The sequence below is a fragment of the Dipteris shenzhenensis genome, chromosome 3 (assembly GCF_047967505.1).
Source record: "Dipteris shenzhenensis isolate YYH24624 ecotype China chromosome 3, Dip_SZ_1.0, whole genome shotgun sequence".
NCBI classification, from domain to species: domain Eukaryota; kingdom Viridiplantae; phylum Streptophyta; class Polypodiopsida; order Gleicheniales; family Dipteridaceae; genus Dipteris; species Dipteris shenzhenensis.
Genome location: NC_141598.1, coordinates 26,100,985 through 26,115,489, shown reverse-complemented (window position 1 = coordinate 26,115,489; position 14,505 = coordinate 26,100,985). Strand labels below are relative to the sequence as shown.

At 41.0% G+C, this 14,505-nt stretch overlaps 1 protein-coding gene across 1 annotated transcript in view; it reads right to left on the bottom strand.

Annotated features, from left to right (window-relative positions):
• Window positions 1-487: 487 nt before the first annotated feature.
• The window catches only part of GLA1 (Folylpolyglutamate synthetase family protein), a 68,632-nt gene continuing 54,614 nt past the window's right edge, over window positions 488-14,505 (bottom strand). Inside the window, exons 7-10 of the mRNA XM_087399893.1 lie at window positions 9,004-9,103; window positions 7,955-8,086; window positions 7,630-7,761; window positions 488-1,823 (exon numbers count right to left, since the gene is read on the bottom strand). Coding sequence (XP_087256019.1) covers window positions 1,372-1,823; window positions 7,630-7,761; window positions 7,955-8,086; window positions 9,004-9,103 — 816 coding nt within the window. The 3' untranslated portion in view covers window positions 488-1,371. The remainder of the gene's footprint in view (window positions 1,824-7,629; window positions 7,762-7,954; window positions 8,087-9,003; window positions 9,104-14,505) is intronic.

Here is a 14,505-nt window from a genome sequence, read left to right as displayed (position 1 = left end):
CTCTTGTTTTGCCATTCTATTAGTTTTATGGATCGACCAGGTGAAGAATCAGACATCAAAAATCAAAGTTTCATTTGTGTGATTGGATGTCTTATCTTTGTGGTTGGGGAATCGATCATAAACTACAAAGTTTCCCAAACCATAACACGATTGTCATAAGGTTGCAGGAGAGAAGGGACTAAAAAGGGAGAAGCGAGGCTAGAAACATGTAACAAAAAATTAGGAGAAAGGCAAGGGTGGAAAAGCAAGCGAAAGATGAGAAACAAATTGCCACTAATATGTCTTATCAAAACAGGATCTACAGGAACACAAAACCCACACCTCACACAGAACTGTTGACTCCTTCCTCGTAGGATGTATATCTGACCAGTTCCTTAGAAGAAACAGCATTTCATTACAACAAGAATGTACATGAGGACAGTTCAAACCCATAAAACCCATTATAACTGTGATCTCCATCTACAACTGCTCATTGAGACAATTGTAACAGGCCTCAACAACAATCCAGAACCTTCGACTTTAGAGAAAAACTCTTAATACTGTTTTACCTACATATCCCTTAGCTGAGAAACTTCACTTCCTAGGTAAGTCACGAGTGCCCACATCAATAAACAAGGGCATCATTAGGGGAGATACATCTTATCTTCTTCAAGATGTCAAATGTATGACACCTGCCCTCAGAATTGTAAAAGTGAAAGACACATGCTTCGTTTACTAGTCCATGTTTCATAGGACAGCCTTCACATCTGACGAGAAAATGTGGTCTGACACATTAAATGAGGTGCAATACTGCAAAACTCATCTCTATTGATAAAATAGTCCCTAGTGTCTGCAACTGTCAATGTAGAAGCGTCACATATATTCTGTGCTACTCCATGTTTCATATGCTGCAAGGGACAGCCTTTGAGATTTGATGAGAGGATCTGTTCTAAACATTTTCTGCAACGGACAGCCTTTGCAATTTGATGAGAAAGTCTGTCTAAATATTTGAATTTGCAAGGCTGCCAATCTCATATCCTCAATAAAACAAGTAATGTCAATGTACAACTGCTCAATGTTGAAGCGTCCTTTTCCATGTATTGCTGTAAATACCTTACATTTTGGGCGACCAATAAAAAAGGGCACTAATCAATTGAGGCACCTTATCTTTGTTTCTACATTTTTAGTGTATATCCCTATCCTCGCCTCCTGCATAGAAGGATATTGTCAATCTTGAGGATGTTCCAGTGAAGCATCTGTGTTCTCAAAAGCAGATACCAAGCTCCGTGCCAAGGCAGAAGAGCAGTGAGGGACAAATTACTGGAGATGACAAGAATCTGGTGTTGCAAGCTTGTACCAAAATACATCATGAACATTTTACTATTCTAAAACTTAATTTGAAAATTTCCCCACAATTGATGAACAACACATTAAGTCTGAGGATGCCACAGAGAGGACTGCTGATATTGCATGCAATGATCCAGTAACACATACAACTCCTCCTTCATGTGCAGTTTCAAGTAATTGGCTCGCTTCCTGAATAGCTGTCAATATTGCCTTTGACTGTACAATAACTATGGAAGACTCTGGCCATGAATGTTTCTCTTCCATTGTTGAAGTGTTACCAGAGATTTCAACACTTTGCTCAAATTTCTGATCTTGATTCTCTACAGAAATGGCATTTTGATTACATAATTTGATAAGATCAAGGGGATGCATAACCTCCAATCTCTGTTCCTTGGCTCGTTGAATCCATATGTCTGCCAACGAATGAGCCGCAAATGAGCGGAACTGACCTCCAGCCACCAGCATTTCTGTGGCCACTACAATTTTCGGCTTTGCACCTACCAAACCATGTCAGGAATTAGCGAGAAACCCTATTTAATATATATCCGTAAAAAATATATAGCTGATTGTTCCATATACAATTCTTGGCATTGCACCTACCAAACCATGTCAGCAATTCATGAGAAGCCCTCTCTTTAATATCCATCTGTAAAAAATACATACCTAAATGTTTGATCCGTATAACAAAAGTTAAAGTTCGCAACATAATCTAAAATAGAACAGTACTCAGAGAAGGTCATTCCAATCAACAGCTTTTTGGATCTTGTAGTATGGCTGCACTTTGATTTGATCCTGTACCAACTTGCTAAAAGTGCATCCACGATATCTATGGTGCTAACATCTAAACTTTTAGTAAAATGATTATTGTGTAATGAGAAGCCATATCGACTCTACATCTGCAAAAAAAGGGTATTCCTGACATAATTTACAGATTGAAAGAAGATTTGAACACAGTTCACAGATTAAAAGCATCACAAATCTGCTGTTGAAAAGTTGGTTCTTTGTCCATACCTTCACTACAGAGGCACTTGTAACACTAAAAATCTTTTATATTCTCAAATAACAAATGGTAAGGACATCAATGCTGCTGCTCCAAGATGGACACTATAGATCGAATAAGAGGCATATATTTGCCAGTTGGCTATTTTACAGGACACTCCAAGAACCTCAGGATAATTCTGAGATTGTTTCCCAGAAACTAATATATTCATCAAATTTGAGTTTTGTTGAACACCCACAGAAAACATGAAAAGATCACCCAAAATGCAAGGAACGTAAAGAGACTGTCCCTAATCCAAAAGATTTCCAATCAGAGAAAATATAACCCAACCCTCCTCTACATTCACATAAAGGTTATTCACAAGTGGACTAATATGGGTGATTCCTGCATCTACTAACATTCAAGAGAAGAGATGAGTCACATGCTCTTTTAATATTGTTAACAGCCTAAGTGAGCAAGGGTAACACAGATGTGGTTGTGTTCCAGCAATCATGCGTGCCTTATGAGTGATTGCACATGGGGTACTCCACTTTTTCACATAAAAAATCAATTGAATTTCTCAATTGAGAAATCACCACCATAAACTGCAGTCAATTTTGACTAATTTATGATGCTTCTTGCTTAGAAAATGTAAATTTTTGAAATAATTTCTAAGTTTGACGGGCCTCTAAATAAGCATCGATATTTTCTACAACATAAGCATGATATATGTTGGATTTCAAAATGTATCTCTCATTACAAAGCGAAGTGATCACAACACGTGAAATATGAAGACTTTCACATAAAATAGCACTTGCAGTTAAAACTCAAAAGATGGCGACTAATTAGAGATTCTAAACAACACTACAAAGGAGATCCAGAGTCAATGACCTGCTGCTCAGCCTGACCAGGCTTGTTGCAGCTTACACAGACACAGTGATGGATGGACACAGCCACAAAGGCTCCTGACATAAGAAAATGACAAAGCTACCACAAAGGCTCCTACATAAGAAATGACATAGATGGATGCAGCTTTTCACCTCTTTAGACATTTGAGTTGCAACATGACCTCCCCTACGAGGGTCACCCAAGAAATGCCAACAGCCCCCCCTTGAACTGAGTAGGGGAAGAAAACCAACTAAAGGAAACTACTGCCAAATTCGAAATACTAAAGAAACTTCTACTGTAACACGGCTGTCCACACAAGACTAAGGAGAGAACAAGAAGCTGCTGCCCACACACCAACGAATTGCTGTCCACATAAAAGAAAAATGACACATAAGACAGCTTTAAATGATTGCCATCCACACAGGATCAACTATAAAGCTTGAAAAAAGTGTCCTCAAAACGCATAATCATCAAGTTCACAATCCCCTGCCAACACAAAAGCTGCAAGATACTTGGTCAATGAAGAACATTCGGTTGAAATCCACATCATATTCCATTGCATTCCCAAGGGCTAGAATCCATTTGAGTAGGTCGCTGGACAAGAGGGAGACACATCACCAGCCACTTTAATCTTATCAAGAGCATCAACCTTACCATGTTGGGATATAAGAAAGGCCAATCCAATCCCTCTTTACCATGTGAAGTATAATGCACAAGTATTATCACCTCTGATATAAAAAATTTGACTAATCTTTTGTACTTTACTGGAAAACCTTTCCTGAGAAGGTCACCACCAGCATAGTCTCATAACCATTTAAGCAAGGTATCTTATTAGAAATAGAACAGAAAGCATGAAGACCAACATGCCAAATTAATTCAATTAACCGAAATGACTGAGGTTAGGTCGTCGCAACCAAAAGTGTAGATGTGCTTCTCTGTATACTCCCAAAGACCATGACCAACAAAAACACAGACCTTCAGAGAAGATTGCTCAATATCCACACAGATTTTGACTACTCTCAGACTCTTCGAAGCTTCTTGACAGATTTTCACAGATCCTCACAAAGACCATGATGATGCTCTCATACCACTTGTTGGATTTCGAAGTGTGTCGCTCTTTACAAAGAGAAGTAATCACAACACATGAAATATGAAGTCTTTCACATGAAATAGCACTTGAGGGTTCATAACCCGAAAGATGGCGACTAAATAGAGATTCCAAACGACACTACAAAGGAAATCCAGACTCACCTGGTGCTCAGCCTAAGCAGGCTTGTTGCAGCTTTCACAAACACAGTGATAGATGGACACAGCCACAAAGGCTCCTGACATAAGAAAACAACAAAGCTGCTACATAAAATGATAGATACCAACACAAACCCTGTCGCCACATAGGCCTGGAGAGACTTGCTGCAATACACGCAGCTCAAACACTATAAACTCTTGAACAAAAGGAGCGACACACGCTCAAGGACCACCACAGGCGCTCCAAGAGTTGCAAGACATGCCAAGAGCTACACTAGCCCTTCACATCTACATAGAGAAGAACCAACACACAGTTAACTCACAATCCAATATATAGACTGCTCCATCGTCACGAGCTAGTTGTTGCTTGAAGCTAAAAGCTAGTTGCCGCTCCACCACGAGGGTCTTGAGACTACTGATTACTGGATACTCACTCAGATGACCCATCATTTCCTTTGGCAGATGTTACAATTGACTCTATAAGGTTTTGCAACCTCCTTCATGGGTGTCAAACCATGCAAATGTTAAACCTATTGCACTCAAACATAAGATAACAGCTGCATGAAATGAAACAAAATATAACAAGCCACTATATTCCAGAGAAACACTGAGAACTACATCTTGATAACACAGGTCGTGCTCTCTGCATCGAGCCATAGAATCATATATAATGCCTTTGAAGGTTCGGTGCAGCTCGAGATAATTCTCCAAACATGCAACATGCCACATGGCTGTGATTCTACCAACCCCCTTCAAACCTAACCTAGACAAACTACTAACCCAATCAAAGTTTGTCTCCAACACCCCCCTCAAACTGACAATGGGTGATCTCTGGTTAGTCATGCGAAAATCCTGCTGTCAACAAACTGACAAGGGCCCAAGACAAAGAGCCTTGTTCCAAATTCGATGCAGAATTGAACCGAGAGGATACCAAATGCTTCCACAAAACAAAGTGGAACTATCAAAGACATCCTACTCAAAATGTTCACGGCTAATCAAATAGGAACAAACGAACTAAAATAGCGACACCAAAAACTGACAAACGACACTCTACCTCAATCCTACAGGGTATTTTTTGCAATACAAGTCTGTATTATTCTAGTTTATTGGCTGCTAGAGCAGCATGTGCTTTTAGAAAGCATAAGTCCTCATAGTTTGCGTCATCGACGACGCATATCCCTGCAAATTCCTCTATCAGTGCATGGGCAGCTTCCTTGTTCTTTTTCTCGGTGTCATCTCTCTTTTGTGTCCAGGCTTTCCACAGTATCCGCACATCAAGTCCTTCTTGCCTTTGCTGCACGTCAAGTCCTTCACAAGATAAGCATGCCCTAGACCGAATCCTCCATCTAACTTTTGGCGTCGCTCGTCATCCAGTACAGTCGCAACCATTTCATTCATAGAGATCTCACTGTTGACTCGAAGGATTTTGACAATCCCATCATACGAGAAGAACTGCCTTAATATCGTCATCTTCCACTTTGACACGAAGATCAAACAATTGCCTCAGGATTGCCCTCATCCGACTCGTGCTCTCCAAGAGTGACGTTCTCCTCCATCTTCAAACTGAAAAACTTTTGCTTCAACAAGACTGAGGCGTTCACCAAAAAGAGTTTCGATTGCTACCAGGTTCTTAGCAGCGCTTGTTGTCAGGTCAAGGTGGTGACTGTATTGAATTCCAAGTGCTCTCCCTAGGATGCCAAGGGCCCATTGATTTTGATCCTCTCACTACAGGGCATTGTCTGAATCTTCTTTTTCCATGCCAGAAACCACATGCTAGAGTCCCTTCTCCATCATATACAAACGCACCATCAGCTGCCACGACGGAACATCGGAACATTGGCACCGGTATACGTTGTCAACTTCATTTTCTCAAACTTCAATTCCATTGCACGATTTTTCCCTCAAATGAAATGCTCTTCAGACCTCGCATGCAGACAAGAAGTTCTCATGAAAGGAGACTGCAAAATCTCTGAGCCCGTCAGAAGGCCTGCTCTGATACCAATTGTTAAACCTATTACACTCAAACATAAAATAACAACTGCAAGAGATGAAACGAAATATAACAAGCCACTATATTCTAGAGAAACAATTAGAAATACATCTTGATAACACAGGTCGTGCTCTCTGCATCGAGCCATAGAATCATATATAACGCCTTTGAAGGTTCGGTAAAGCATATCTCGCCATATGCTGATCATCACGATGAAACTTAGCGAAGAAGAAAACCTCCATACATTGCACCATGATCAAAGGCGAGATCACAATGCCATAGCTCAAGATAAGTCTCCAAACTAGCAACACGGGCTGTGATTCTACCAACCCCCTTCAAATCTAACCTAGACAAACTAGTAGTCCAACAACAAATCGGGTTTGGTCTATGACATGTTTTCCTCGTTGGTGGAGGAAACATTTGAGCCGAATTTGGGATTGCAAACTTCAACTTCGTCAGCAGGTTTTCTTTTGGAGAGTTCTCCTTGGGGTTCTTCCGTGTGACAGCTATTGGCACCGTCGCATTGCTCCTGCTATTTGTTGCTGATGTCTATCCTTGCAGGAATCTATGCCTCACTTGTTTTGGCATTGCTCGGATTCTCGTGATTTCCTCTTTATGCTTCAACAATGACTGACAGCTCGTTTCCCTACATCTAACTTTGGCAAGCTGTTCTGGATCTTTGGTGTTCATCTTGTTAGGAAGGGATTTGATCTTTTCTTTCATTGGTTCCGTTTTTTGACAATATGGACCCTATGAAAGGCCATAATTATATAGTCTTTCGTGACCCTGCCTTGTCTAAGTATCATTTCTTTGGTGCTTCTCTACGGCAATCATTCTTTGACTGCCTTCATGCACCGGATCTGGATTATCATGCTCTTTTGTCCTATAATGAGATCTTTTGATGTTGTAACTACTTGTCCCCTCTTTTTTAGGGGACAGTTTCAAAGTTTCTTGTAATATAATACATATGGATTTCACCCCCAAAAATGGTGTGTGTGTGTGTGTGTGTGTGTGTGAGAGAGAGAATGAGAGAGAGAGAGAGAGTACCCTTTTTCCTGGATCAATTTACAGATTCCATCCTATCAAAAGCATAAAAGGAATTTGACATGCAATATACTTAATCTTCAATCCAAATATTTAGAAATCCCGGGCAGAAGGTCCTCTAATATCTGACAAAGAAAAGTTGGTGACATGAACATACCCAAAAGCAACTGTGATGAGAACTCATAATGATCTTTATCAGAAGCCATTGCCACAACCAGTGCCACAGGATGCCTGGGAAACACCATCTTGAGAGTTTCTGCCAGTGCTTTTGCAGAACCCGCAGTATGTGCTGCAAGAAAATAACAAATGAACACGTGCAAATTAAAGATACATCATTTTCAAGGTCCATGTAAGAAACTTGAGCAGGTCTCAACATTGCCTGAGACAATTTCCCTAAAATTCCAGTTAGACAAGTGAATATCTCGGAATCCTAAATCTGGTTACAAAGTTTCCATTACATAATTCTTAGTGTCGAAACTTGCCTCCATCAAGCACCAATGTTGAATGTCCGCAGCCCAATCGAAGAGCTTCTACCTTAGGTACAATTTGGAACCTCCCTGGCACAATAGTTTGTTCCAATCCAGACCATATTGCACTCTCTTTTATTCTCCAACCTTGCAAAATACAAAAAATCGAAAACTTTAAAGCACAAGTTAGAAAGGGAGCCATTTACCAGCCAAGATTTTGTTTGATGATGCCAATCTTCACCCCCTTGAAACCACAAGGTCTATCTCCACCTATGGAAATTGTCAAATGTACACTTCCAAAAACACACACAAACACACGTGCATGCACACACACACACAGATTACTCTCTTTTGGGGTCAGATTATAGATGTAACAAAGTGCAACGCGACAAGTCTAAAAGCCAATATATCATCAAAGACTCCAAAAGAATTCACTTTTCCACTCCTCTCAAGCCTACCTGCCATTTTCACTGTCCAAAAATGCATGTTAAGTAGATACATCAAGATACTTGCATGAGTATATTTCCAAACTCGGAACATTTTAAAATATTGGAAAACACATTTAAGAAAAAAAATACAGAGAAGATTGCATACATGACAGATGCAGTTTTCTTGTGATAGAGAAATTCATCAGGAAAAAAATAACTTTCTGCTTTTGTTTCCATTCAAGGAAAAGCTCACTCGCATAGAACCTCCAAGCGAAAGGCCATGTTGATGAACAAAGAAAACTCAGTATGTGGGGACCATCATGACAACATCAGCAAAAGAGAAGAAGTTTTTATTCAGATAAGCAAAACTCTCCACACACACACACCCTCATAAGACCAATATATCAGATCTTACAACTTAAATCCTTTTTATATGTAACATGAAACTAAAATGTCCATAGATTTTTCTTGTAGCTTTTAACAAAACCAAGTCTCAACTATCGGTTATTGCATGAAGAAGCTAACATGCGTAATCACATCGTTCAAAGTATTATCTAATTGAAACAAATTCCTTAGAACTTGCCTGCAAGAAGAAAATTACTAAAATAGTTCTAAAAAGCATACTGCATGGCTTACCTTGGTCACGAAGGCACAATATTGTGCAGATAGCTGTCATGGCATTGTCCAACTGATGCTGACCAATCAAACGTAGCTGAACAGATGATTTTTCCAAATTCTGAACAAAATGACATTAGAAGTACGTAAGGAACAACTACTAGGTCAATAAGCAAAGGTTACATAGCGCAATGGATGCATAAACTTCTTGAATGTTAGAACCTTACATAATCAATGTTATTTTCCATCTTACAGGTGACTAAATTGCAAGCTCAAGGGTCCCAACGATGGTTCAAACTGTATGCAAAGCAAGTGCCCATTAATTCTAAGGCTTTATGCTCGGAGCCTTGCAGGAAAACGACATTAAGATCATCACTTTTCAAGTGGGTTGAGGCCTTGGAACTGTATGCTCTCTGCCACATCACACACATGCACGTATGTGTACGTGGGTATAAAGAGGAGGGATTGGGGGGTTATGCACATACATACATACATACATGCATGCGTGCACACACATATAAAACACATAACTCTGCATTCAAATTTATAAACCCACTGAAATTACAATCTAAAATTGTTTCAAGCATTCAACAACTTTATAGACACACGTGTTATTGAAGCTGCACCTGCTTTAGATAAATTATAAGGGGGGGTGGCTTTGGGAAGCTTCCTGTGAAATTTGTGGCACTAACTCAAGCGGATCAAGTTGGAAGATTGAAGAAAATCTCTATCAAAAGTGTCTGGGGACAACCTGGCTTTGGGGAGTGAGAGATATAGAACTTCAATTCTTATTTCATTTTCTACCTGGTCGGGAAAAGGGGGCCAGATGGCCTAGTCTGTAAGGATTACAGACTAGCAAGGTCAGGCACTACAGCAATCAGCTCCTATAAAAGAAGGGCAATCACCACCTCACTTGTCGGGACATTATGGCAACACTAATAAGGAAAGACAAATTGCCATGGAGAAATCTTTCATTGTCCATGCAGTTTGCAGCTAATGGGGATGAGAAGTGCCGGTAAGCATGGGCCACTGAATGGTTTCACTTTCATGGCATCTACGCTGATCATGTCCCCCATACCAATACACCCTTGATGCCCCCTTCTCATTCATGACATAGGGGGAAATCCTTTGGGTCACAATCTATGGTAGGTGCACATTCAGCAAGCATGGGGGTGTCCTCACTGCAACAATTGGCGCTTTTTAGATAGCAATTCCTCTACAGGATGAAAGAGACCCAACGATTCCAAAAACAAGAAGGAGAATCACGAGTGATTTAACAAATTTGCTAACCAGCCTCGCTCTACATCACAAATACAGCACAAACTCACGTTTTCGAACCCTTTAGACTTTCCTGGCCATGCAAATCACCCTCATCAAGGACCTTGACATTAAATCCCTTTGACCATAAACAGAAAACGCAATGCAGATTATTTACTATTGTCCGTCCTTTAAAGGGAAAATGCCGGGTGACTTTTCAGACATCATGTTACCTCAGCTTGAGGATAATATTCCTCCCCTCTTCAAGCATCATCATCTCGATGATGATATCTGGGAATGCTCTCCACATTTGAATTCGCCTCAGATAGAGGTAAACCATGACACACAACCAACACGGTGGGTATCTTCTGAATGCACAGTTGCATTGTTCTTGGTCTAGGACTCTTGTTGGTTTGCACCTTGCATTATCCTCTATCTCTTGAAACAAAACAACACTCGATTACTGAGTCGCGTGGGTGCACCATTTTAAACAAAAAACATGAAACATTGGGTGCACCTTACAACCATGTGGTAATTCCAATCTATAGGCCACCTTGCCTATTCTTTTTAGAATTCACCACGGCCCACAATATCAAGGCGACAACTTAACACACTCTCTTGCAGTTAAAGACTTGGAGTGTGAAGGAACTCCGAGAAAAACTTTTTGCCCTTTCTCAAACTCTCAAAAATATCTGTTTTCATCTACATATATCTTTCTCAAACTCTCAAAAATATCTATTTTCATCTGCATATATCTTACCTCTATCCATAGCTTGTCGGATGTTACCTCTTGTAAGTGCTATCATCTCCCACATCTGAACTTTATGAGGTATTGCCTTAGAAAGTTCGTGGCACTAGGCAGACCATAATTCAGCTCGAACAGACTCATTCCTTTAGAGGAAGTTTTTTCTATCATTGTAGGCAAAACTCCAACAATGGCAACCACTTGTTCCATGTATCTCTCCTAATTAATACATGTGCTCTCAACATGTCTTCTAAAGCCTAGTTGACTCTCTCCACGACCACCTATTTTAGGTTGATTCCACTACTCATTCCAAACTCAGTCCTTAGTGCCTCAAACATCGCAGTCGAAAAATGACTGGTAAATTTGCATCCTTGTCTGAAACTATGGACCTAGGTAGCCCATGCAGATGAAATATATGACTAACAAACAAATGCGCCACTTGCGAGGAACTAATAGACTCCCTAGTCAAAATAAAGTGAGCCATCTTGATAAGATGGTTGACCATCACAAGGGTAGAATTATATCCTCCTTGTATCATAGGCAGATCAACTATAAAGTCCATGGAAATGCTCTCCCATCTGCTTGATGGTATCTCCAAGGGTTACAAAAGGCTAGGTGGCTTTATCCGCATGAATATGCTTTTTCATCTTTGGCCAAAATAAAATTCACTTCACGAGGTCATACGTTTTCTCAACACTTAGATGTCTTGCACATGGGCTATCATGGCATTGTTGTATGACCCTCTATCTGATATCATTTTTTACTAGGTACAACTACCTTGCCATTATGTTTTAGCATATGATCCGCTATGATTTATCTTGCATGAGTTTGGTCTTTTCTAGATGCCAAGTCATCTATTTCCTTAGGTTTGATCACATTAGCCTTAGGCCAAAGGCCCTGATAAACTTATCCACTTTTTTAGTTTCCCTAATCTCGGACACTAGAGCACACTCTAATACCGTGAAACTCATATTATGCATAATGTGTAACAACACATCAAGAACCTTATTCTCCTTTACTCTTCGGTACCGAATCTTCATATTAAAGTCCTGCATGAGCTCTGACCATCTAACTTGGCCGCCACTCAAGTTAGGCTGCTTACATAGTACTTCAGAATTTCGTGGTCCACATCCACATAAAATTCTAAACCATACAAGTAATACCTCCATGCTTTCAAAGCATGAATAACAACGTACGGCTCTTGTTCGTAAGTTAGCCAATTACGTTAAGAGGGAGAGAGCTTCTTGCTTTCAAAGGCTTTTGGCCTTCCCTCTTGGAGAAGAACCGTCCCTACCATAATGCCATTTGCACCAATTTCTGGGAAAAATGGTTTCTAGTGGTCAATAACTTTTAACACCAGACATAGCCCATCGGATCCAGAGATCGGGGAGAACACGCCCTCCACCACCATGGGAGACAGCCCGACAAATGCAAATACGTGAGCTCTTTGCATCTCCTCAGAGAGCCACCATGTCGCCTGGATACGTGGAGCCAGTTCATGTGCTTGGGACTCTAGCTCTGAGTACTTTATATTTTCATGCCACCCTCATGCTATTTTGTTACTTTTTTTGCTATTTTGTACTAGTATAGCATTTTAGTACTCAACAAGTGCCTTAGTGAACCCTTTGCCCCGGCTCACAACAGTCTGTGTGAGTTACTTAATTCCGTACTTTGTCCCATAGGCCCAAGAGGCCTCCTGCGGACATTAATCTCTCTCTCTCTCTCTCTCTCTCTCTCTCTCTCTCTCTCTCTCTGTGCATAGCCCGTTGTCCGTACCTCTGTACCACAGCCTGTCACCCATTGCCTGTCGTCAATACATCGTACAGCTCTCTCTCTCTCTCACCCGCTTTACAACTCCATACATCGTATAGCTCTCTCTCTCTCTCACCCGCTTTACAACTCCATACAATACCCCTCTGTACATCCTGCCGTACACGCGTACAACCCCTATCTGTACAGTCTGCCGTAGAACTCCGTATAGACCTACGTACAACCCCTCGTACATTCTCCGTATAGCCCCATACTTTCCCGCAGCAAGCTCCTAGGGTCTCTAACCCCGAGTTGGGCTAAACCCCAAGCCCAACTCGGGGGTTAGGTTCAGCTAGGGAATTCTAAAGAAATAGCCAATATGGAATGGCCTATATATACCTAGATGAATCCAGGAACATTCCCAAACTCATCCTCTAAAAACACAACATGGAATGGCCTACCCTCTCCTCCAAATCCCCCTTAACTCCATCAACCTCAACCATTAGGACTCGGTACTCTATAGTTGCAGCCATGACACCCTCTCCGTATGCACGCAATTACCAGCAAGAAGGGTCCAAACGACCTATCATTGGACAACATGAACAGATTTATCATTTGCAGCAAGCAGTCAGAGAGTTAAGGCTTAAGCTGGCAGAAGTAAAAGCCTAACTTCAAGTTCTAGAGGGACCTGGCAAGCAGGCCGTAATTGTTGAGGTTGTGAAGTCATGTAAGAATTCTCCTCCTACTCCTCAACTAGTCTCTATAGTCAAAGATATGGTTCATACTGAAGTACAATCAATCAAGAAAGAAGTGATTGAGGAGTTCGACACAAAGGCAAACAAGACTGATATCAAGGAAGAGATAAAAGAACACGAAGCCAGACGTGATAATGCATTGAAGATTAGAGTGGGGGGACTCCCTGAAGGATGGTTCAAAGATGATGACTCTTTCAATGAGACTTTAGCACATGTCAAAGCAGCCATGCCTAATATTGAATGGAAGGTTGATGATAATGATGATGATGATGATGATGGTGGGGCAACTAATATCTAGCACTTCAAAGGACATGCTATTCTTACACTTAAGTTGTGAGATTTACGGATCAAGCTTCTTCGACAATCTTATAAGTTGAAAGGGACCAAGATATGGATAGCTGAGGAACTTACACTAGCTCAATTGAAAAATATGGCAACGGAATTAGCTAAAGTCAGGGCTGCTAGGAAGGATGGAAGATGGGCAGTTTATCGTGAAGGCATAGCACTAATCAAAGAGTTTAAATCCAAACCAAAAGACTCTCAGTCTTAAACTGATGTAAATGATTACTCTTTCAGACTATTATGTAGGTACTCTAAATAATTGGGGTTGCTTTTGCACTCCTTGGAAGCTGCCATGTGCCCTCCCTAAAGCAATTGTACTAGATGGTTTTTTGCTGTCCCATAGACCTGTTGGTCTTCCATGGACATTAATAGACTCTCTCTCTCTCTTACAGGCAAAGTAGGCAGTAGTACGAGATGGACGACTCCTTACAGGCCCCCGTTGGACACCCACCTCTCCTCCCACATAGGGGGGCGGGGTCATCCGAGACCCTATCCTGTACCATCTAGAACTGTAATGGTACCTTATGGTCAGAACCAGGGAACTTCTCGGAATCCTATACAGGTCATGACATAGTTTTTTACACAGAGACACATCAGAGTCCAGAGCGCCCACTACCAGCAGTCAGCGGGTATACATGGGAGTCTGCCTACAAAGATGAGACGAGGGATACACGA